Source organism: Haliotis asinina, chromosome 8, assembly GCF_037392515.1.
Source record: "Haliotis asinina isolate JCU_RB_2024 chromosome 8, JCU_Hal_asi_v2, whole genome shotgun sequence".
Classification (NCBI taxonomy): Eukaryota; Metazoa; Mollusca; class Gastropoda; order Lepetellida; family Haliotidae; genus Haliotis; species Haliotis asinina.
Genome location: NC_090287.1, coordinates 26247193 through 26269758, shown reverse-complemented (window position 1 = coordinate 26269758; position 22566 = coordinate 26247193). Strand labels below are relative to the sequence as shown.

The following is a 22566-nucleotide window of genomic DNA, read 5'->3' as shown; positions in this document are numbered from 1 at the left end:
AATGGCCATATAATAATTGGTCAAGAGAGTATTCTCTTTTCATAAACAACCCCAGTGTTGCAAGCTGATATGCTTAGACCATAGGAAACAATAACATTATGAATAAAGAAGTATCTTGACAGAACTCTCTTGGTTAATCATTCACCCTGAAGATTTGGGTTAGACTTGATCTTCAACAGTGGGTGAAAGAGTTTAGTTTTACACTGGACAATATACCAGCAATATGACTGAGGTCGGTAAGTAAGTCAGCCAGCCAGACCAAATGATCAGTCAACTTGATCTTCAGTAGCCCATGCTTGTTCCAAGAGGCGAATTGTATAGAGGATCGAGCAGCCTGGCTGGGACTTGGTTGACACTTCATCATATCCCAGTTGTGTAGATCAAGGCTCATATTTCTGATCACTGGACTGTCTGGTCCACACTTGATTATGTACAGACTGCCACTATATAGATGAAATATCACTGAGTGCAGCTTAAAACTATACCCACTCACTCACTCCTGGTTGATTACAATGCTCCTGTTAATTTCTCAGTAGTGCATCCCTCAATGTTAATGATAAGACAATAGCACTCATTATCCCAAGGAGTTTTGAAAAAAAAATGAGGGAAGAGCATACAGTCCCTCACTATGTCACCAAACCGTGCCTGTTTCCTGGCTTGACATACAATAATACCCCATGTCAGTCTGTGCATCAAGTATATATCAAGGTTCACTGTTGTAAAGGTCATATCTATGTATTGTTTACTATGTGTCAGCTAGTCTCAACTCAATATATGTTGTTTTAACACCACGTACAGTGTTATTTCATCTATATGAGGATGGCCTATATATTATCCTATCTAGGACAGTTGGCCATTGCAGGGCATGGTGACCTGTAAATGACCAACTCATTGAGCCCGACTGCTTGATCCATTAAGTTACCACCAGGTTCACTAGAGACAAATGTTTTGGATGATAACTTCTCAATTTTGTGATTACATCTTTCCTGAAAATAAGGACGAAGTCACCAAAACTGACTGGTGTCTGCCTATTAATCCCCCAATGTAGGCTGTCACCAAATTTGAAGATATTGAGTACAATAGTTCATGAGATATCATGTTGACAGGAATCTGAAAAGTGGACAAAGTGTCGTGGTGGCCTTGAAAATATGGACAAGGTCACCAAAACTGACTGACCCAATGCAGACTGTCACCAAATTTGGAGATATCACATTAATAAGAACCTGAAAAGTGGCATAAGTGTCGTGGTGACCTTGAAAATAAGGTCAAGGCAAAACTTTAAATTTTTTTAACAAAAATAAAAACAGTAAAAATATCAAATGATCAATCCGATCTGTATGGCAAGATTCCTCAAGAAATTTCCAAAGGGTCTGGAGTTTTGCTAAGGAAATGGAAAAAAAGATAAATGGAGAGACGGACAAGCTGATTGCTCAGGGTGATAAAAAGTTGTATCTGCGTGCTTGCATAAAGCCTAGGGGTCTGGATATTTGGCAAAGTATCCCACACTTGGGTATCTCAATGTAGAGTGAGTGAGTGAGTGAGTGAGTGAGTGAGTGAGTGAGTGAGTGAGTGAGTGAGTGAGTGAGTGAGTGAGTGAGTGAGTGAGTGTGCGTGCTTATAGCAATATCAAGGAACATGACTCCAATAATGGGCTTCACATGTACCCATGTGTGGAGTAAAGCCCAGGACTTCGGTGTGGCTACTCCTCTTTTACACACAACAGGAAAACAAAGTGAGGAACACAAAGATGGCAGGTTTATTACTGTCTGCCTGAAACACATGGAAGCTCAGGGAACTGAGTTCAAGGACAGCCTGTGAGATGTGATGTCACACAAACAATCTCACACTGACACCCCAGACCCATGATGTTGTTCACTTACTCAAGAATACAACTGACACTTCAACAACCACATGAATCATAACACAACCTTGACAGATGACTTCATAAGAACTGACCAAATACCAAACATTAGTAACAGTACCCCACACCCAATGATAACAACCCTCTATTGCTAGGGGTTAAATGGATGGTACACTTTTATCACGGTACAGTAGGAATTGCGGTACAAGGCCTTCGGTTCAGCTCATTTAAATTTGGTATATGAGATATGATGTTAATGCAGGAAACTGACAACAAGAGCCAAACTTACACTGTTTAATAACATGGAGAAAACAATAACCATAATCCTTGTTATTATTCAGGGCCTAGATTTTTTAAGCTCTCTTAGCGTCAAGATAGTTGTAAGATAATGTTGATGTATGGCACTTACAACTATCTTAGTGCTAAGACAGCTTCGAAAATCTATGCCATGGTTGGGAAACCAACCAAATGGCCTATAACAGGCCAAACAGGATATTCTAGGCCATTCTGTCTATTTTGCTATGGGCCGATTGGCCTTTAATTATGATATTTATCAAGTAAATTTGAAGAGGTGCATTTCCGCATGAAGATATTACCATCATTCAAGTTTTGATGTCCTAAGGTTTCCATTAAAATCCTTTTTGAGAATTTTCATCACATAAAAAAAAAGTTGGAAATGCTAATTAAATATGAGTCTATAATGTTTTTGACAATTTTCACTGGAAATTAATGACATAGATATTCAGTTTTGTACAATTGTTTACCTAAAGAAACATCTTTTTTGAACATGAGATAAATGTTCATTTTGTCCAAAAACTTATTTTACCCAAGCTGGGGGGGGGGGGGGGGGGGGGGGGGGTCCATTAACTATTCATCTCTATGATCACATAAAACCATTTTGTTTGGAAATTGATAGTTTGTGTAATAATTAGAAAATTGTTCAAATATAGCCCAATTGACTTACAGCAAATTAGGTAAATCGGCCAATAACATCCCCTTCTGCCTATTACAGGCTGATCGGGTAGGTTTCCCCAACCTGTTATTTTGAATGAAGAAACTGTCATTTCTGACTATTTGAAGAACAGTACGAAAACTGAAATACTGAACGTTTGGATTGCACTTGGACTGTATGATGGTATACCAAACTGATGGCAAAATACCGCAGTTCTACTAATACTGTGTAATACTGTTTCACCCTTATCTATTGCTATATGGAGTGTCACACAAAAGGTCGACAAAGTTTACTAAGTATGAATAGTATGCCCAATGATACATTCAATGATTTCACAGGCTGACATTTCTACAGAAGTATGTCAATTTTCAAAATACCCTGTCCCTTTGATACAGAGCAACAGTAATGATAAAAATGGGAGCAGTTCGAAGCTATCCCAGCATGAGTTGTCTCCCTTTTGGCTAACAATTTCGTGTCCCAACTGCATTGTTGTTAGCAAATCAAAATATGTTTTCTTCCAAACATTGAAATGCTGCTATGTAGAGAGAACAAAAAAAATCCGTAAGTGTGCATCTACCAACATGACCTAACCAAATGTCATCTTTCACACAATTCTAAGACATGAACTAAAACATATACATATACACAATTTTAAAATAAATTGCTATTGATGTGTAATAATTAAATGGACAATATGAAATTAACTATCCTGCAATGGTAGATATAGGTCTGGATATAATAAATAGAATAGGATCTTCTAATGTCTGATTACAATGAATCTGATATAAATCTGGTAGGTATTGTCATAGGCCATAAAGTATCCATTTTATGGTCTCTGATATGATTGTTGCAAAACAACATATTACCAGGTGAGTAACACGATCATTTTATATACTGTAAGACACATCCACAATATTCCAATAACAAGAAACAAGAATAGCATACAACAAGACAAATATCATAAGTTGGTGAACAGAGCCAATCACCTTCAGATAGACTTTCACACAATAAACTACACATTAATGCTACTATGCCCTTTTTAACACATTATATTATTACTTTGTAGAGTACTTTCCTACCAGAATTGTTATGCCATGAATACTTAAAAAATGAAGATGGGTAAGGTTAAGGGGGAACAGGTAGGTAAGGTAGAGTGAGGTTGTGGGCAGGCAATGTTGTAGGATACTAGTAGATTGGAAAGATCAGAAAGATGATCACACAAGATGATTATCTTATACAGTATTCAATTCAAAAATGACATAAAACAAACAAAATCAGCATTAATAACCTACTACTGGCTGAAAGTACCTGGACTGGAAAAAACTGTGCCATTTGAACTGGCTAAGAACAACATGGTTTGGAACAAAATGGTCCATGAACGCTCTACTAATCAGAAACATAACTCCTAGAAATGATCTTTAAAATAGTTCCATTCATATGCATGAGTAGTCAACCAGATGGATATATCGCTATTAATGATAAAATTGATTGGTCGTATGAGTGTAGAGAATTGTCACAAAGTTACAGGAATTTATAAAAACAAAGGAAAAGCCTGAAGAGTTTTAAAATAAACAAGCATCAATAAAATGACGATACAAAAGTACCCTTACAAAAAGATAAACACTCTTGAAAAGAAGAACTAAATCCCTCTTGTAAAATACCACTTCTGTATCAACAGATAATACACGGAATGTATATATATATATATATATATATTTGTGTGTCTAAAACTGGATGGAAATATACATATAGGGACCACATTCTCTTCCCACAGAAGTTTCTTGCCATATCTTCCTATCAACCTCTGTTCTAATATGGTCATATTTCCCAGTTCTCCTAAACTCCCCTAGTGGTAAAAAAATCACAACATGAATTATCTCCCTTTTTTCTATCCAATCAGAACACTTGGTACCTCAACTCAGATCCAGCTTGACTAATACAAGCAAATGTGGGGCCACAAATATCCCTTCTCTGCTGGGGACTTGTGTTGATGTGACACACAAGACATTTAATGGTTAGGATGTCCGTTGTCAACGAGGGCGATGGAGATGCTACTGACCGCCATTATATGAGTTCTGTCCAGAAGAAATGTTTGCGCATCACAACTGAGAAGAGGTTCTGGTTTTCCCGAAGCATACAAAAAATACTGAGGCTTTGCACAACTAAATCTGACTGCAACCAATCACGAATCCTGAACACTTGCACCATGCCAGGGTTGTACTGCAACAGATGTTCGTAAGAAGATATGACACGCAACCTCTATGGGAGGAGAATGATAGGGATCACTGTATGAGCACAAACAAGTAACTGACTATCCATGGGATAATATGCTTGAGACTGCAATGAAAAATACCCCACAAAAGAAATTACCCTTATCCTCTGACAAACATTGGTCACATGTCGCATCAATGTGGCAGCTACCGCATTTGATGGATCAATAATGAACTCCAGTCTGAATGTCTGATGAAAAACTAGCACTTATTACAGCTTGAAATGAATGTGTTAGCAGCAGTTTTGCTTGGATGTTGTATGCTGTTAAATGAACCCGAAAAATATATCGTAGTTCTATCATATATGTCATTGTATCCAGCCGGCATAAAGCACCAGATGCTTTAGATATATCTCAAAGTTAAAAGTCTTCTAACATACTCACTCAGTATGACCACACAACACTCCTTTATGAAAATAAGGGGGTTGTGGTCTTTCAATTTATCTTTTTAAATTTGATTTGATAAAATACTGTACATGATATATTTTTGACACAGGTGAATCAAAATATTGCTGACAATTTTGAAATATCACAGTAAACATACAACACAATTAAAGTTAAAAGAGCAAAATACATTTGAACAAGAACAATTTCTCCTATTTAGGTAAATAATATGTTATAACTCTGTATGTTTGGGGCTTTCTTTATGAAGGTCGTCAGCTGATTCTTCAGCTGAGGATGCTGGGATGTCTTGGGACTCCTGAGTGTCATGTGACATGATGGGAGACTCCTTCCTGTCAGGAACTTGATGGTACAAGCGAGAACTGCGTAGCTCCAGCAACTCATTGCGGATCTCATCGTCAGTGCTGTCACTGCCCTGACTTTCCTGCTCAACTCGCTCGCCCTTTTCATACTCAATCTCTGTACCATCACTGTTAAACCCTGTAACAGTTAACATAACATTGGTTTACACTAATGGGGTGTACAGGACTGTAAGAACATTGTAAATTCATATTTCAAGAGGTGCAGGCGTTAAATACAGAATATACAAGGGTCTTACAGTCCCGTACTCCCTTTCAAAACAAGGTGTGACGAATTTATTACCCTTAACATCTTTAAGTTTAGCTTATCTTTCAACAGCAACATTCAACCATCATCCGAATGCAATGCAAAACACTTCAACATGATATTTCCTAAACGGTCATGAAGTGAGATAACTCGGAATGGGTTAGACTATGATAAACATTATCAGATGTGAGGTTTTGTTAATTGGCACGTGAAAGACAGATACATTTCATTCTTGTATACATCTATTGACACACACAAATAAGAAATTATGGTAACAGTTTTATTTCAATCTTTAATCTCATAATTGTATACGTCAACTCAAAATTTCGAAGAGGCAGCCACATTCCATCTAAGGTCAAGGTCATTCGTACAACTGGGGTAGTGTGTCACATGACATATTTGACGGGCTGTACAGTTTGTAGATCCTGGCAAATTGTTTTGTGTGCTTTGGCTATTAACCAATCAGAATTCAACAAATTTATCTTACGGGTAATAAATGTGTGTTTCCATTGGTTAATCAGCAGTTAAACTCTTTACATGTGTTTCTTCAGAACATAATCAGAGGGCCTGTTAAGTCATAGTGATACACGACCAAGACACAACGCTGTAGGATATGAAACCATGTTGTTTGGTATGAAAAGAGGTATGAAGACATGGTATGATGACATCACTAACTGTAACAGCCTAATTCTCTTTGCTAACGGCTAGCCTAGTGGTGAAAGTGTTATCTCATCATGCTGAAGACCTGTGTTTGATTCCGCACAAGGGTACAATGTGTGAAGGCCATTTCTGATGTTTCCACTGTCATCATGCTTGAATATTGCTAAAAGTGGGGTCAAAACATACTTTTTCTTATCATAGACATGGAGAATAGGGAATCCTTTCTGCATGACTGACATGGAGATTTTATACAGACCCATGCAAAAAGTATTCAGACACTTGATGTAATTTCCATGGACTTTCATGTTATTTCAGTGTGGCATGAATAATTTTCATAAAGTGAGTTATGGATGGATCTTCGTAAAATTTGACCAGCGAACTGGAAATCATCTCTGCTGTGCGCACATAATTTCAGTTCAATTTTCCGACCACTATTTAGCTAATGACATCACATTTATGGTTCCACAATGCACAATCCCATAGGTGGCTATGTTAAAGGAGATCACAGCACTGTACACATGTTGATTAAATTGTTGCCATTTGATAAATAAGCAACGGAAAATTAAACAGAAATTATGTGATTGTAGGTAAGATGATTCCCCACAAATGTGCAAAATATATGACTTGGGTCTTACGAAAATTAGATTCATTTATTTATATCACACTAAATTAAAATGTAAGTCTATGGCAATTACGTCAAGTGTCTGAATACATTTTGCATGGGTCTGTACTGCGAAACATTACAGTAAAATGACAGAAGGAACTATTTGGGGTAAAATAAAGCACTAATTGTAAATTACCAGCTCCGAACTCTTCTGCAGCTTGGAGTGTTGGTTTGTGATCGAGACTTTCTCCATACTTAGATTCAAACTCGGACAGTCCCAGGAAGTCGTAGCTCCTTGCGGCAGGCTTCCAATCTCCCTGTGGCAGTACCTCTGTGGTCAAGAAACAGAATTCTCACTGATAACAAAATGCACTCATTCATATGGAGTAAGCACTTCCGACACCTTTTCAGTTACAGTTAAAAGGAGTGTAACATTGAAAACTTATTATTGTTTTTGCCACGGATAACTCGATGAAGTAGACATGTACAGGACAACAAAGTGATACCCTGGACAACTTACTTGTTGGTTCCTCCTGTCCATTCACAGCGCGACTCAGCCACTCCTGGACAGACTCAGGTGTAAATTCCCCCTCGACCTTGCTGTAAACCTTGCCCTGGAAACAAGCAGATGGCAACACACTCAAAACACTACAGAGGTTGAATAGAATTGACAGGTGCACCATAAACTATGCACTCAACATTCCACTTATCATGACCATAGAAAAAGTGGTATCTCACAACTGTTTACAAATGTAATGGATTTGAGATGGTATTGTAGGATGACACTTACAGTTCTGTGGTAGACCAAAGACAGAGCTGGAAGAACAGAAGACCACGTGTACTCTGAGAAGATGGTGGCTCCTATGCTGCTGCCTCGTCTGTAACATGTTTCAGTTACATGTCAAAGAATTCAGAGAATATTTATGGAAAAAAATCCTTAACATTTCTTACAAGAAGAACTTTTTAAAACAAAAAACTCTTAATCGGGTCCCAGTCCATAGAGCAATCACAGCAATAAGGCAAATTGAGTTTTTCAAAATTCACATTAACGTACAATGATCTTGCAGCTATGATAATTTGTGGAAAGGGACCCTTGTTGAGGGAAATCACAGTGATCTGGAAGGGGAAATTATGGAGATCTGATGGGGGAAATAACAGAGATCCGATAGGGGAAATAACATAGATCTGATAGGGGCAATCATAGAGATCTTTATAGGGGAAATCATAGAGATATGATAGGGCAATCACAGAGATCTGATAGGGGCAATCATGGAGATCTGAAAGGGGCAATCATGGAGATCTGATAGGGGAAATCATGGAGATCTGATAGGGGAAATAACAGAGATCTGATAGAGGAAATAACAGAGATCTGTTAGGGGAAAGCATGGAGATCTGATATTGGCAATCACAGAGATCTGATAGGGGAAATCATAGAGATGTGATAGGGGAAATTGTGGAGATCTGATAGGGCAATCTCAGAGATCTGATAGGGGAAATCACAGAGATCTGATAGGGGAAATCATGGAGATCTGATAGGGGCAAACAATGGAGATTTGATAGGGGAAATCAGGAGATCTGATAGGGGCAATCATGGATATCTGATAGGGGCAATCATGGAGATCTGATACGGAAAATCATGGATATCTGAAAGGGGAAATCAGGGAAATCATGCAGATCTGATAGGGCAATCACAGAGATCTGATAGGGGCAATCATGGAGATCTGATAGGGGAAATCATGGACATCTGATAGGGTCAATCATAGAGATCTTTATAGGGGAAATCATGGAGATCTTATAGGGTAATCACAGAGATCTGATAGGGACAATCATGGATATGTGATAGGGGAAATAAAATAGATCTGACAGAGGAAATAACATAGATCTGACAGGGGAAATAACAGAGATCTGATAGGGGAAATAACTGTGACTTGTTTGTTGAAATCACGAAGAGTTGACAGGGGAAATCATGGAGATCTGACAGGGGAAATAACAGGGATCTGATAGGGGAAATCATGGAGATCTGATAGGGCAATCACAGAGATCTGATAGGGGAAATCATGGTGATCTGACAGGGCAATAACAGAGATCTGATAGGGGAAATCATGGAGATCTGAAAGGGGAAATCATGGAAATCATGGAGAGTTGATAGGGGAAATCATGGAGATCTGAAAGGGGCAATTATGGAGATCTGATAGGGGAAATAACATAGATCTGACAGGGGAAATAACAGAGATGTGATAGGGGAAATCAAGGAGATCTGATAGGGGCAATCATGGAGATCTGATAGGGGCAATCATAGAGATCTGATAGGGGCAATCATGGAGATGTGATAGGGGAAATAACAGAGATCTGATTGGGGAAATAACTGAGACTTTATTTGGGAAATCATGAAGAGCTGATAGGGGAAATCATGGAGATACTATAGGGGCAATTATGGAGATCTGATAGGGGAAATAACAGAGATCTCATAGGGGAAATAACAGAGATCTGATTGGGGAGGAAATCATGGAGATCTGATATGGGCAATCATAGAGATCTGATTGGGGAAATCACAGAGATCAAAAGACTGAATTCAAACCTTAAATATAACTGTCACATCACTGTGAAAACAGCATAGTTGAACCTGTATTAAAGACATCTAAACAAAACACTCACGCATGCATCCATGTAAAGAAAACACCTGGGAAGAGCCCTGACAATGCCAAGTCGGCAACAGTCTTCTTAATTTTAGTTGTCTCGGTTTCTTCATACTTGTCACAGAACAGGATGAGGAATGGCTTGTCCTGGCGGTACATCAGTGGGAAGATATCTGCTGTCAACTCAGGCTGGGATACAAAAGAGTTTAAAGCATAGCATGAATGGAAACACTGTTTTCCTGTCAATATATATTTCTCTATTAAGACAGCACCTGTTCTGCTCAGCATTTCACTGGACTTTCAGAATTGCATTGATCTGTTTTTAACCTTGTGAGTATGGTTTAACACTGTCTTGAACAGCCTTTCAATTACATATCATTGCATGCCAGTTTGATGTGGTTGGAAAGTTTTGCAAGTCTTAGTGAATCAGTTATTATCATCATTTACAAGTCAGTTTTGAATGTTCTAGGAGGGTTGTTGGTCTCACCAATGTCGGAAGTCTGTTGATCAACACCAGTTTCCTGATGCTGTCCACTGTAAGGTCAGTGGTGAGAGACTTGGTGTCAGAGTACGGGTCATCATGGCGAAACACCAGCACTGCTGGAACAGGCTGGCCTAGCTTCTCTGCTCTGTTAACACACACAGGATGAGTAAGTGCTCAGAAACTGGAGAGGACAGGGTAAGACTACACATTGACGTGAGAGGAGGGACTGGAACACAGAAGCCTTCTTTTCTATGTTGTCTGCCTTATACAGTTGTTGTTTGTTGTTTAACACAGCACTAAGCAATATTCCAGTTATATTGCAGTGGTCTGTATGAACCAGACAATCCAGTGATCTACAGCATGAACATCACTGTAAAACCAACAATGATCTTCACAGGTGCCTTACACCGAATTCTTATTGTTTTCACATTGGTATTGTATTGAAATAAACAGAATAAACTACAGTTCTTTCTTGAATATGCAGGGTGTGTGAGTGAGTGTGGTTTAACACTGTTTTGAACAGCCTTTCAACAATATCATGGCACGCCAGTTTAATGTGGTAAGAAAGCCTGACATTATGCCGACATTAGATGTTTCCGACTTTAGTGAAATACATGACCAAAGGTATGATGTGTCCAACCATAGCATCTTAATTTGGGTGAACCAGGAAATCGAAGCCACAACTGACCAGTAAAGATCTGGGTTAGAACTGAACTTCGTCAACCAATGCTTGTTGTAAGAGGCGACTAACAGCATGGGGTGGCCAGGTTTTGCTGATTTGGTTGATGTATGTCATTGTATCCCAGTTGTGTAGATTAATGTTCATGACATCAATAACTGGATTGTCTGATCCAGACTTAATTATTTGCAGACTGCTACCATGGAGAGGGAATACTGTTCAGTGTAGCATTAAACAACACGCAGGGAAACCAAATCCCACATAGTTTTCTGGTGTCTCCAAAGAAGATAACATAAGCGAACCTATGATTCCATCATATATTATACAGTATTCTGTCTATAGAAATATCATAATCTCACATGTCCTTGGCCAGCTGCCCCTGAACATAGGCGAACACTGTTGTGTTCTGCAGGCTCACAGCCACATCCTTGAACGCTGACAACTCTGGAACAAACATAACAAACACTGTGAACATGCAATCCCCAACATGTCAAACCAACACAAGGATGCCTAATATAGGCCTAAAAGGCTGATAGTTTAAACTAATGATACAACAACAAAGGCCTCTTTGAAAATGAAGCAAGTCTAGAATGAATGCGTGAGTTTAGTTTTACACTGTTCTCAGCAATATGCCAGCTATATGGTGGCAGTCTGTAAATAATTAAGTCCGGACCAGACAATACAGTGATCAACAGCATGAGCATCGATATGCCCAATGGGGAACCGATGACATGTGTCAACCAAATCAGGGAGTCTGACCACCCGATTCGGTTAGATGCTTCTTACGACAAGCGTCTGTTACTGAAGGCCAATATTCTAACCAAGCCTTCACGGATAAGGTTCTGAAAGTCATCTCATTTGGGCCCTCTTCCAAATAAACATCATTCTCTGTTTCTCTTGTCATTAGAGTGATTTTGTTCTGTTAAGTCATAGTCTACAGATGCCTTTATAAGCCTCACAGCAACTCACCAGGTCCTGCCTGTTCAAAGAGGCCAAGTACTGACATGTTGGTGTAGGCAATGATATTCTCGGGCAGCGTCCCTGCAACAAACTTCTGGGCATCCGTCTGAGTTGTCAGCATCATCGGTGACCCCTGCTGCATCCTAGACAGAACAGACATCTTCTCACAATAACTGCTACAAAGATCAACACCCGCATTATGGTGGATATCATTGATCTATTATCCAAAATCTACCTGTGAGGCACCACAGAATTTCTACTGTGTTTCCCTATATATTCCAGAATTTCGTACACTGAGTCCAGGACATTTCAGGAGCAATCTGAGAATAGCACAGACAGCACAGAGTTCAAAAGACAACATCCACATTACTGTACTCAAATCTCATTTGCAGTGTTTTCTGACAGCCTTTAATTAGCGAATAAGCATGGGCAAATCCAGGGTGGTGGGGTGGTCAGGGGGTTTCAGGGGATCTGAGGCCACATGGAAGATTTTTTGGGCGTTGGTGGAGCCATAGCCAGGTTCAGGGGGTTGAAACAACCTGAAACACCTACCCAATTTAAAATTCCTGGATCTGTCCATGAAAAGACTGCGTGTGTGTTTAATTATGAAGACAAGCAGAATTAAGTCCAATTTTGAGCCATGACACTCACAGTTTGACCACAGACACCACTGCATCAGTGTCGAGAGCTCCCTTGTAGTCAACTGGGTCTTGTCCTTTCTTGAAGAAGCGCACTGTTGGGTAGCTGGAGACATTCTGTTGACCACATACATCTGTCCAGTCATAACAGTTGACTCTCCCTAGAGGACTGCGACTAGCATGCTTGTCCTCCAGACTGTAGGAAGCCTCACCATAGGCCCGAAGGAATGCCATGCTCCTTGAGTCAACTGAAATACAGTCAATACCTTCTGCAGGCTTCCACTTGTAACAACATGCAAAGTACTCTACTTAGGGTTATCAAATTACAATAGGTTTATCCTCACAACTAATCGATAAATCTGCAGTGAAGTCTCTGTTAAAAATTGAAGATTTTATTATGTGATCAACAGGAATTTATGGCAAGTTAGTAACAGATATAGGGTATTCAAAGGAATTATGAAAACTGTATGATTACTTTGATAATGTATATTTTATTTAATAAAAATATCCCATCATATCTGTGGGTGTAGCACATTTCATTAATTCAAACTGGTGACATTTATATAGAAGCTGCAGTGGTTGGCAAAGCCAACACAGGTATGGTGCAGGCAAACCTGGAATCGTCATCAAGAAAGAATTTAGGATTCAAACCCATGATCATCAGTTTCTTGCACGCCTAAGGGATGAAACTCTGTATAATCAGTTCCAATACTTTAGCTAGTTCCGTTGCACTATACGACGTATATAATTAGGATAATACAAAACCCGATCGAACAAGATAAGCAACGATGCTCCCTCCATCTCCTCCCACCGAACAACAGACACACAAACACACACACAGACACACACATATACACACAGACACAGACAGACACACACACAAAATATCCTTGGATCCACACCCTCCTTCATCAATAACATAAGTTCACTTCATCACGTGACTTACAGGGCAGGTAGAAGAGCACGGCTAATAGGTCCCTCTCTTCGACAGTTGCGGGAAAAGTCTTATCTGTGAGAGCAGGAACGAGGCTAAGCTTCATGGGGTCTCGGCTGAGCTGGAACACAGCCTCTGCAACCTGGTCATCCTGTGTCTCCACTGCAACAAAGACATCATAGTTCTGTAATGAGAAAGCAAGTGTATAGGGTTGTACAGGACATTTTGCAAAATTTCAGCAATATCATGGCAGGGTACACCAGAAATGGGCTTGCCATTCTGTACCCATGTGGGGAATCGAACCCGAACAATTTTGCCTCAGTCATACACATCTGAATATAGTTTCCTTCCACTGGACAGTGTTCCCTTCAGAAAGTTCTTCAAAGTTTTTTCAAAGTTTTGTATAATACTGAGTTTTAGAACGGTGTTCTGGCACATGTTTTCAAAGGAAGTACTCATTTGATATCAGTGGAAAATGAATAGTTCGTGAAGAAATACACTCAAGATGTACAATTTGATAAAGGGGAGACAGAAGTAAGAGCTGATCTACAGTGAGACTCCCACCTTCTTCTACAGACTACCAAAACACTATATGGATCCTAAGAGTGGGCATGATGATGAATGGAGCACAGAAGTAAGAACTGATCTGAAACTCCCACCTCCTTCTACAGACTACCAGAACACTAAATGGATCCTAAGAGTGGGCATGATGATGAAGGGAACACAGAAGTGAGAGTTGATCTACAGTGAGACTCCCACCTCCTTCTACAGACTATCAAAACACTGAATGGATCCTAAGAGTAGGCATGATGATGAAGGGAACACAGAAGCAAGAGCTGATCTGAAACTCCCACCTCCTTCTACAGACTACCAGAACACTAAATGGATCCTAAGAGTGGGCATGATGATGAAGGGAAGACAGAAGTGAGAGCTGATCTGAAACTTCCACCTCCTTCTACAGACTATCAAAACACTGAATGGATCCTAAGAGTAGGCATGATGATGAAGGGAACACAGAAGTAAGAGCTGATCTGAAACTCCCACCTCCTTCTACAGACTATCAAAACATTGAATGGATCCTAAGAGTAGGCATGATGATGAAGGGAACACAGAAGTAAGAGCTGATCTACAGTGAGACTCCAACCTTCTTCTACAGAAGGGAAGTTGTATCCAGTTTTCTCCATTTGCTTTGCATCCATTTCCTTTGACTCCAGTGGCCCCTCCTCCCTGTCCCCTTCCACAGGCTGCTGGTCAAAGAGGTTGGCCTGGATGAAGGTAGCGATGTTGTCCAGTGACCACTCAGTTGTCATGAAACGTGGAGTATCCTGAAGGGCACACACATCAATAAGCAACAAGCATCCACAAAAATCAGGGATAATGGGTAAAAGTCCTAATTCCTCACTGGATATACAGGAACACTAGAAGATAGATGGCTGACAAATCTTCCAATCTTGCATGTAGTTCACTGCACACTGACTACAGAAACAAATATGGCTTCCTCTTGCATATTTCTCGTGATAGTCATGATAGTCTCGAACCTATTTACAATCTCAACTATTTCTTATTATCTTATCAAATTTGAAATATATTAATAATTGCTTAAAACACATCTTTTGGTTGTTTTTTTTGTTTAAAAATAAATATGACAAAAGTCCATAAAAGTTCTCATCTTGGAATAAACCTCCACTGTCACAATTCTCACAGCACACTGACTACCGAAACAAAATGCTATGTCTCGAATACTCTCATTCACTTCTCGTCTCAAACCTGTTCACAATAGATATAAATTATCCTTGTTTATCCAGGTATTATAACTATCTTCTGTTATTCTATGCACCTTGGACTGTTTTATTAATGTAGCTTTGTTTCAAGACATACTTAATTGAACGATATTGTTTTTTTCCTTTGTTGTTTAATTATACTCTCAGCAGTATTCCATCAATATGGATGCAGCCTGTCAATAACTGAGTCTGGGCCAGTGTTTGTTATTATCAGTATCAGTTCACTTCAGCACTGTACAAGAACAACCAATCAGCAAAGCCATAAAGCCTGACCACCCTACCCATTAAGTCATCATCAATATCAATATAGAATTAAAAATTCACTGACAAAGAAATGATTACCTGTAATAAAAAATATCATGATTAATGTGGACAATGATATGCAAGAAAGACAATTTCACACATTTATCAGACTAACTTAGTTCATATTACTAAAACCTTCATTATCATTGGGTCTATAAAGTTATACACTGGTATCAATATAACAGAATAACCATGTCCATCGTGATAGTTTTTATTAATAAATCAATAGAAAATTTGGAAAATAAGGGTCCATTCCCCTTTGGTTCTCCTTTGAGGGGAAGTGCTACCAGTTTCGTGTATTCCCCCTTGGCATATCCATGGCGTCAAGGGTGTTCACTCATTGATCCCAGCTCAGTTAGCCAGAGCTCAGGGTCAGTCTTGTTCCCTATACCTTAACAACTGGCTTCTCAAGCTGACAGGCCAACAGTTGAGCAGAGAATCCACACAGCCCGTGATGGATATCCTTTTGAAACTGGGTTGGATAACGGTCCCTTCATAATTCATGGCAACCCCTTAGTACATGTATACAAAATTGATGACCCCCAGAACAAAATATGGGGCACCAACCCCAAGCCATAAGTTAGGAATGGTCCCTAACGTCACTCCCATTATTATTTACAAGATGAAAGACGAGTTTGGTATCTTTTATGTCCTTTTGCCACTAACTGCCTGAGGAAAGACTGAGAGGTACCAGACTGGAGGGACATGCATCAGCAGACACATCTTACCTCTTCTTTCAGGAACACACTGATAGATGGAGTCTTGCCATTAAAGCCATGGATTTCATCAAAGACAATCTTTTCCCTGCAATAGATGAATTAGGGGGTTACCATGATTACCTTGGGATTAGGAAGCCAATAGCTAGGTACAATTAACAGACTCCTGTAATTGTCACTGGAAAATGCAGAGATGTATTTGGATCTGTCACTCCCAAGGGAGTCCTAGTTGAACTTTGTTTAAAGCAATTCAGGCTGGTGTTATGTTCCACTTCGTTTCCCAGAATGTTACTGACATCACTGCACATGCTCAGTAGCCCTCAGTCTTTAACATACATGGGATTTAAATGTTTCAGTGTAAACTTGATTCTTGTTCATATATTCCTCCTTGGGATACATATAAGCATTTTAATGTCCATTTGTCCATCGTGAGCCCATCCCTCCAGGGCCCCCATGGACCTCTACAGCCAAAAGCAAGTAACTCTAGACCATAACCTCACCCCTAGCTTTCCATGTGTACTCCAACTGAGTTCAAAATCCCTGTTACATGAGTGCTTCAGAAACAGCTACTGTATGTATGATTCTCTGTTTTTCCCACATGGGCGATTTATAGAATGTTTCTGGTTAATTTTCATTCATGTAGGCTGTGACTTTTTTCACATCCTTGTCGCCTTGCCATGTGCTTGTCAAGACAGCAGTCAGGTCATATTGCTATACTCACTTTATCATTGTATCCCATCTAGGGTTAGCAATGTGTAGTGTTCTAGTGGTTGTTATTGTAGGTGTAATGGCTTACGTTAGGTTTGCCTGCTAGCAAATTTGATCAATTATTTTATACATAAGTTTCAGTGTTAGCCTGGGGCTTTTTCAAAGTGCTTACACTTTCTTTACTTATTACTTGTATTATGTACACATTCATTACATGCATCACCCATGCATTTTGCCAATGTTGCCCCTCGCATAAGCAAGCGCAGCCATGTCAACTTTCGGGATGCACTGCCTCTTGCTAAACGTCCCTGTTGGCGTCCGGCTGTTGCTTTTCCTTTGGGGATGGGAAGCAGCCACATCAAATCCCTGGGTCCTGTCCACACACAGGGATGACCACTTGCCACAGTAGAGACAAGGTCAACTGTACTTTTCCAGGGTTCAGTGCACACCCATACCAACTTCCACAGAGAAGGCAGAAGTACTCTGTGCCGAAGTTCAGTCACTACTAGACAAGGCACCCATCGAGGTGCTCCTGGAAGGTCATCAAGGAGAGCGGTTTTGTTCCACTTACATCCTAGTGACCAAGAAGGACAGAGGGTTCAGACCCATTCTGAATCTCAGAGGGCTGAACAAGTTAATCGAGGTACCATCTTTCAGGATGGAGACACTTCGTTCAGTGATCTCATCTGTTGAGACAGGGGCCTGGTTTATGTCAATCGATCTCAAGGATGCGTAACTCCATGTTCCTATGCACACCAAGTTCAAGAAGTTCCTTTGGTTCTCCTTTGACAGGAAGTGCTACCAGTTTCATGTATTCCCCCTTGGCATATCCATGGCGTCAAGGGTGTTCACTCATTGATCCCAGCTCAGTTAGCCAGAGCTCAGGGTCAGTCTTGTTCCCTATACCTTAACAACTGGCTTCTCAAGTTGATAGGCCAACAGTTGAGCAGAGAATCCACACAGCCCGTGATGGATATCCTTTTGAAACCGGGCTGGATCATCTGTCTCAAGAAATCAGAACTTGTTCTGACAAAGGATATGATATTCTTGGGGGCACCCTTCAACACAGCGCAGAGGATTGTCTCCCTTGCTCCCGACTGCATTGTCAAAATCCAGAGGACTGTGTCAGTTTCTCATGCGACCTATACAGCAGGCTTTAGCTACAAGAAGATGCTCAGGACTCCCATGTAGTTAATCCCTCATGCGGTGGTGGACGGAAGTCAGGAATTTATCCACGGGGATCAGTATTCATTAGCAGTATTCATTAGTAATGTTTCACTTCATAATAGTCGGTCGTACAGACCATGAAGCAAGTGTATCCAAAAAAGCTCAAGAAAGTCTAGAAAATGTGGCAAATCTAGATTCCCTCAGCTTCTGAAAATGAATTGAGTCTCAGGGCTCCATTTCATTATATATATTTTTTTTAATATGAAGTTTTTTCATTCAATATGTTCATTTCAGAGACTAGTTGTTAGTCTAGCTTTACAAGTTTGATCCCTGACCCTTGGTTCACGCCTCAGCCTGACTGGCACGTAACCAGGTAAGTGAGATTTCTTTCACTATTTTTCATAAGGTGATTTCTCTGGTTTAAGGGGTTAAGCAAGAGAGAATGCCACTCCCGGGCTCAGTCTGTTGGAGTCTGTCTTATAGTTAAATGTACCTCAAGAAGGAATATATGAAAAAGAATCAAACAAACATGTAAAGATTGCAGATTCTTTGCATATAGTCCTCCTTGGGATACAGCCACCCACCTCCCCACATTCTGTCTGATTTCGTTCAGCTTGGAAAGTGAGGTGCGAGGTTATAGTCTAGAGTTACCTGCTCTTGGCTGTAGAGGTCCGTGGATGCCCTGTAGGGGTGGTCTCACAAGACGAAAACAAAGTTTTGCCTTGTAAATATTTATTCAAAATATTGTTACAACTGTCTGGATTTTACATGTACATTAAAATGCTTATATGTACCCCAAGGAGGACTATATTAGAAGAATCTGCAACCTCTACAGGTTTGTTGAATTTAACCACTCACTCTTCAACTGTTTCTTATAGCAGAAAAGAAATGTCACTAAAGTGTAACAAGCTATCTACCACTCATAAATGGTGGCAATGTTCAGTCATGAATATGAATCTGTATATGAAAACATACTAAGTATACAAAATGTAACAGCGTCAAAGATAAAAGCTGTAAACATTTGTCATGTATTCAGATCTTATCAAGTTACTTATAACACAATATTTACATCCCCTCCATCCAATATCATAATTCAAGTAATCAACAGAGGAACCTTACCGGAAAACTGAAAGCAGCATGAATGATGCTAACACATTTGTACTTACGTGTCAACGACAACTATGCCTGCCACACCATAGATCTCAAACGTGAGGTTCTCTGCTGCTTCAAGCACCTGGTCCTTGGTGTCTCTGTCATAGTACAGGAACACGCAGTGGAATTTCTCATTGCGGCAGGTTGGGATTGTGCCATGCTCTGGGAGTTCGAACTGGATGATGTGGAGGAGAAATTGGAGCTGTTATTATACTATTGAAATGCTTTCATCTCATGTTTTCTTAACTCTCTCATTGAGTGAGTGAGTGAGTACAGATTTATGCATGTTTTACCAATATTACAGTGGGGGATACCAGCAGTAAGTAAACGTAGACTATTATTATTGTTACATTGCTAAACTAAGGCTAATGATCCTAGTAGAAAGTTGTGTCAGCTAACCTCTGAGTGACCTACGACCACAACTACTATTTAGTGTGTGGCAGAACTTACAAAACGATTTTTGGATTTTCTCATCCCCGGTCACTACCACCGATCTCTCAACAAATGAGTTTTCAAGGTAAAAGTTCAAATGGTACGTGTGAATATTACTTTCGCAATTTAAGCTGTGTTTTGATTGGTCAATTTCAAAGGTTAGTTGCAAAGCTGTGTAACAAATAATACTGAATCTAAGTTTACTTAGACTAGGGACACCAGATATTGTACCCATATGGGGAATCAAACCTGGACCGATGGTAGGCAATGTGAATACTTTAACCATAAGACTAACTGTATTTAACATTCACAGTAGAGACGTCCATATTTAACTCATTCATGACAATAGTTTGCATGAAGATCTAAGGTCACTTCCACAGAAGGTCATTTCCACAGAAGGTCATTAGATGAATCCAGAGCAAACTATGAGTGTTAAAATCAAAATGAAAGGTGGATGGATTCTTAAACCAATCAGAAGTAAGTTTTCTAAACTGATCTAAATGAGAGGCTATCTCACACTGACAATTTACTAGACACAATGCTGACTGCCTTATATGAAAACTCACCTTGTGTGACCCAAAAATTTTGAGCAGAGAGGTATTATATCAGTGTAAAAGACCTGATTTTGATAATGAACACTTTATATAATAAAGTACTGTGTTGTTAACGTACGATTCTGGGCAAGCTAAGAGCCTTGAGGAAGACAGCAAGGGAGGGCAGGTCCATCTTGCCCCGATACCGGACACTGGGGCACCCATCGCTATCCTTGTCAGCATCACGACAATACAGCACCCACACTGTAGCATCATCGGTGGCAGTCACAAGATCAGCCTCCCTGTCACACAGAGCATACACTCTATAACTGCAGCTTCACTAGACCAAATGCATTGTTATCTCCCTTAGTCAAGTCCTACACATGTAACAGGTAACACTTACTTCTGTCATGAGTTAGCCAGTAACTTTCAATATATCAGTTATTGAGGCACTGCATGGCTTCAAAATAATACCTTGCAAAACACACCATTAATTTGACATAAGTGCATGAGAATGGTTTTAAACTGTTTCTACAGTGAGACAAGGAAAGGCATTTACCTCTAGGCTACCAAACTGCCACCCTTGATTAAAGAGACGTGCACCATGGCTGTGTGTCCACTTTAATTTCAGATATTGACATAATACAGCTCTACATTGCACAGCAGCAATTTGTGCACCAGTAACTAGATGGATAAAATACATGGTTAGCAGAATTTGGAGAAGGGAATCAAACTTGCTTAAACATCCACCTGGCTAAATCCTAGATCATATTTAACTTGTCATAGCCTGCTTACTTCAGTCCCTCTGTAGTCTTTGTTTCTGTGGTGAGCCCGAACTTGTAGCGGTCCTGGTAGGCATAGGCTACTTCCATGAACACTCGGTGCTCTGTAATCAACATACACTGTAAGTCAACAACACTCGGTGCCCTGTAATCAACATACACATCATAAATCAACAACACTTGATGTTCAGTAATCAACATACACTGTAAGTCAACAACACTTGGTGTTCAGTAATCAACATACACTGGAAGTCAACAACACTCGATGCTCTGTAATCAACATACACTGGAAGTCAACAACACTCGATGCTCTGTAATCAACATACACTGGAAGTCAACAACACTCGATGCTCTGTAATCAACATACACTGGAAGTCAACAACACTCGATGCTCTGTAATCAACATACACTGTAAGTCAACAACACTTGATGCTCTGTAATCAACATACACTGTAAGTCAACAACACTCGATGCTCTGTAATCAACATACACTGGAAGTCAACAACACTCGATGCTCTGTAATCAACATACACTGGAAGTCAACAACACTCGATGCTCTGTAATCAACATACACTGTAAGTCAACAACACTTGATGCTCTGTAATCAACATACACTGTAAGTCAACAACACTCGATGCTCTGTAATCAACATACACTGTAAGTCAACAACACTTGGTGTTCAGTAATCAACATACACTGTAAGTCAACAACACTCGATGCTCTGTAATCAACATACACTGTAAGTCAACAACACTCGGTGTTCAGTAATCAACATACACTGTAAGTCAACAACACTCGATGCTCTGTAATCAACATACACTGTAAGTCAACAACACTCGGTGTTCAGTAATCAACATACACTGTAAGTCAACAACACTCGACGCTCTGTAATCAACATACACTGTAAGTCAACAACACTCGGTGTTCAGTAATCAACATACACTGTAAGTCAACAACACTCGAACCTCTGTAATCAACATACACTGTAAGTCAACAACACTCGATGCTCTGTAATCAACATACACTGTAAGTCAACAACACTCGATGCTCTGTAATCAACATACACTGTAAGTCAACAACACTCGATGCTCTGTAATCAACATACACTGTAAGTCAACAACACTTGGTGTTCAGTAATCAACATACACTGTAAGTCAACAACACTCGAACCTCTGTAATCAACATACACTGTAAGTCAACAACACTCGATGCTCTGTAATCAACATACACTGTAAGTCAACAACACTCGATGCTCTGTAATCAACATACACTGTACGTCAACAACACTCGATGCTCTGTAATCAACA

General features: G+C 39.9%; 1 protein-coding gene across 1 annotated transcript in view; it reads right to left on the bottom strand.

The window, feature by feature from the left end:
* Positions 1-1733: 1733 nt before the first annotated feature.
* LOC137294264 (thioredoxin domain-containing protein 16-like) overlaps positions 1734-22566 on the bottom strand; it is a 42971-nt gene continuing 22138 nt past the window's right edge. The window contains exons 6-20 of the mRNA XM_067825271.1: positions 21273-21363; positions 20617-20779; positions 19527-19687; positions 16498-16573; positions 14830-15010; positions 13698-13847; positions 12765-12999; positions 12123-12256; positions 11513-11597; positions 10478-10619; positions 10010-10179; positions 8145-8232; positions 7875-7968; positions 7551-7685; positions 1734-5964 (exon numbers count right to left, since the gene is read on the bottom strand). Of these exons, the coding sequence (XP_067681372.1) occupies positions 5699-5964; positions 7551-7685; positions 7875-7968; positions 8145-8232; positions 10010-10179; positions 10478-10619; positions 11513-11597; positions 12123-12256; positions 12765-12999; positions 13698-13847; positions 14830-15010; positions 16498-16573; positions 19527-19687; positions 20617-20779; positions 21273-21363 (2171 nt within the window). The 3' untranslated portion in view covers positions 1734-5698. The remainder of the gene's footprint in view (positions 5965-7550; positions 7686-7874; positions 7969-8144; positions 8233-10009; positions 10180-10477; positions 10620-11512; positions 11598-12122; positions 12257-12764; positions 13000-13697; positions 13848-14829; positions 15011-16497; positions 16574-19526; positions 19688-20616; positions 20780-21272; positions 21364-22566) is intronic.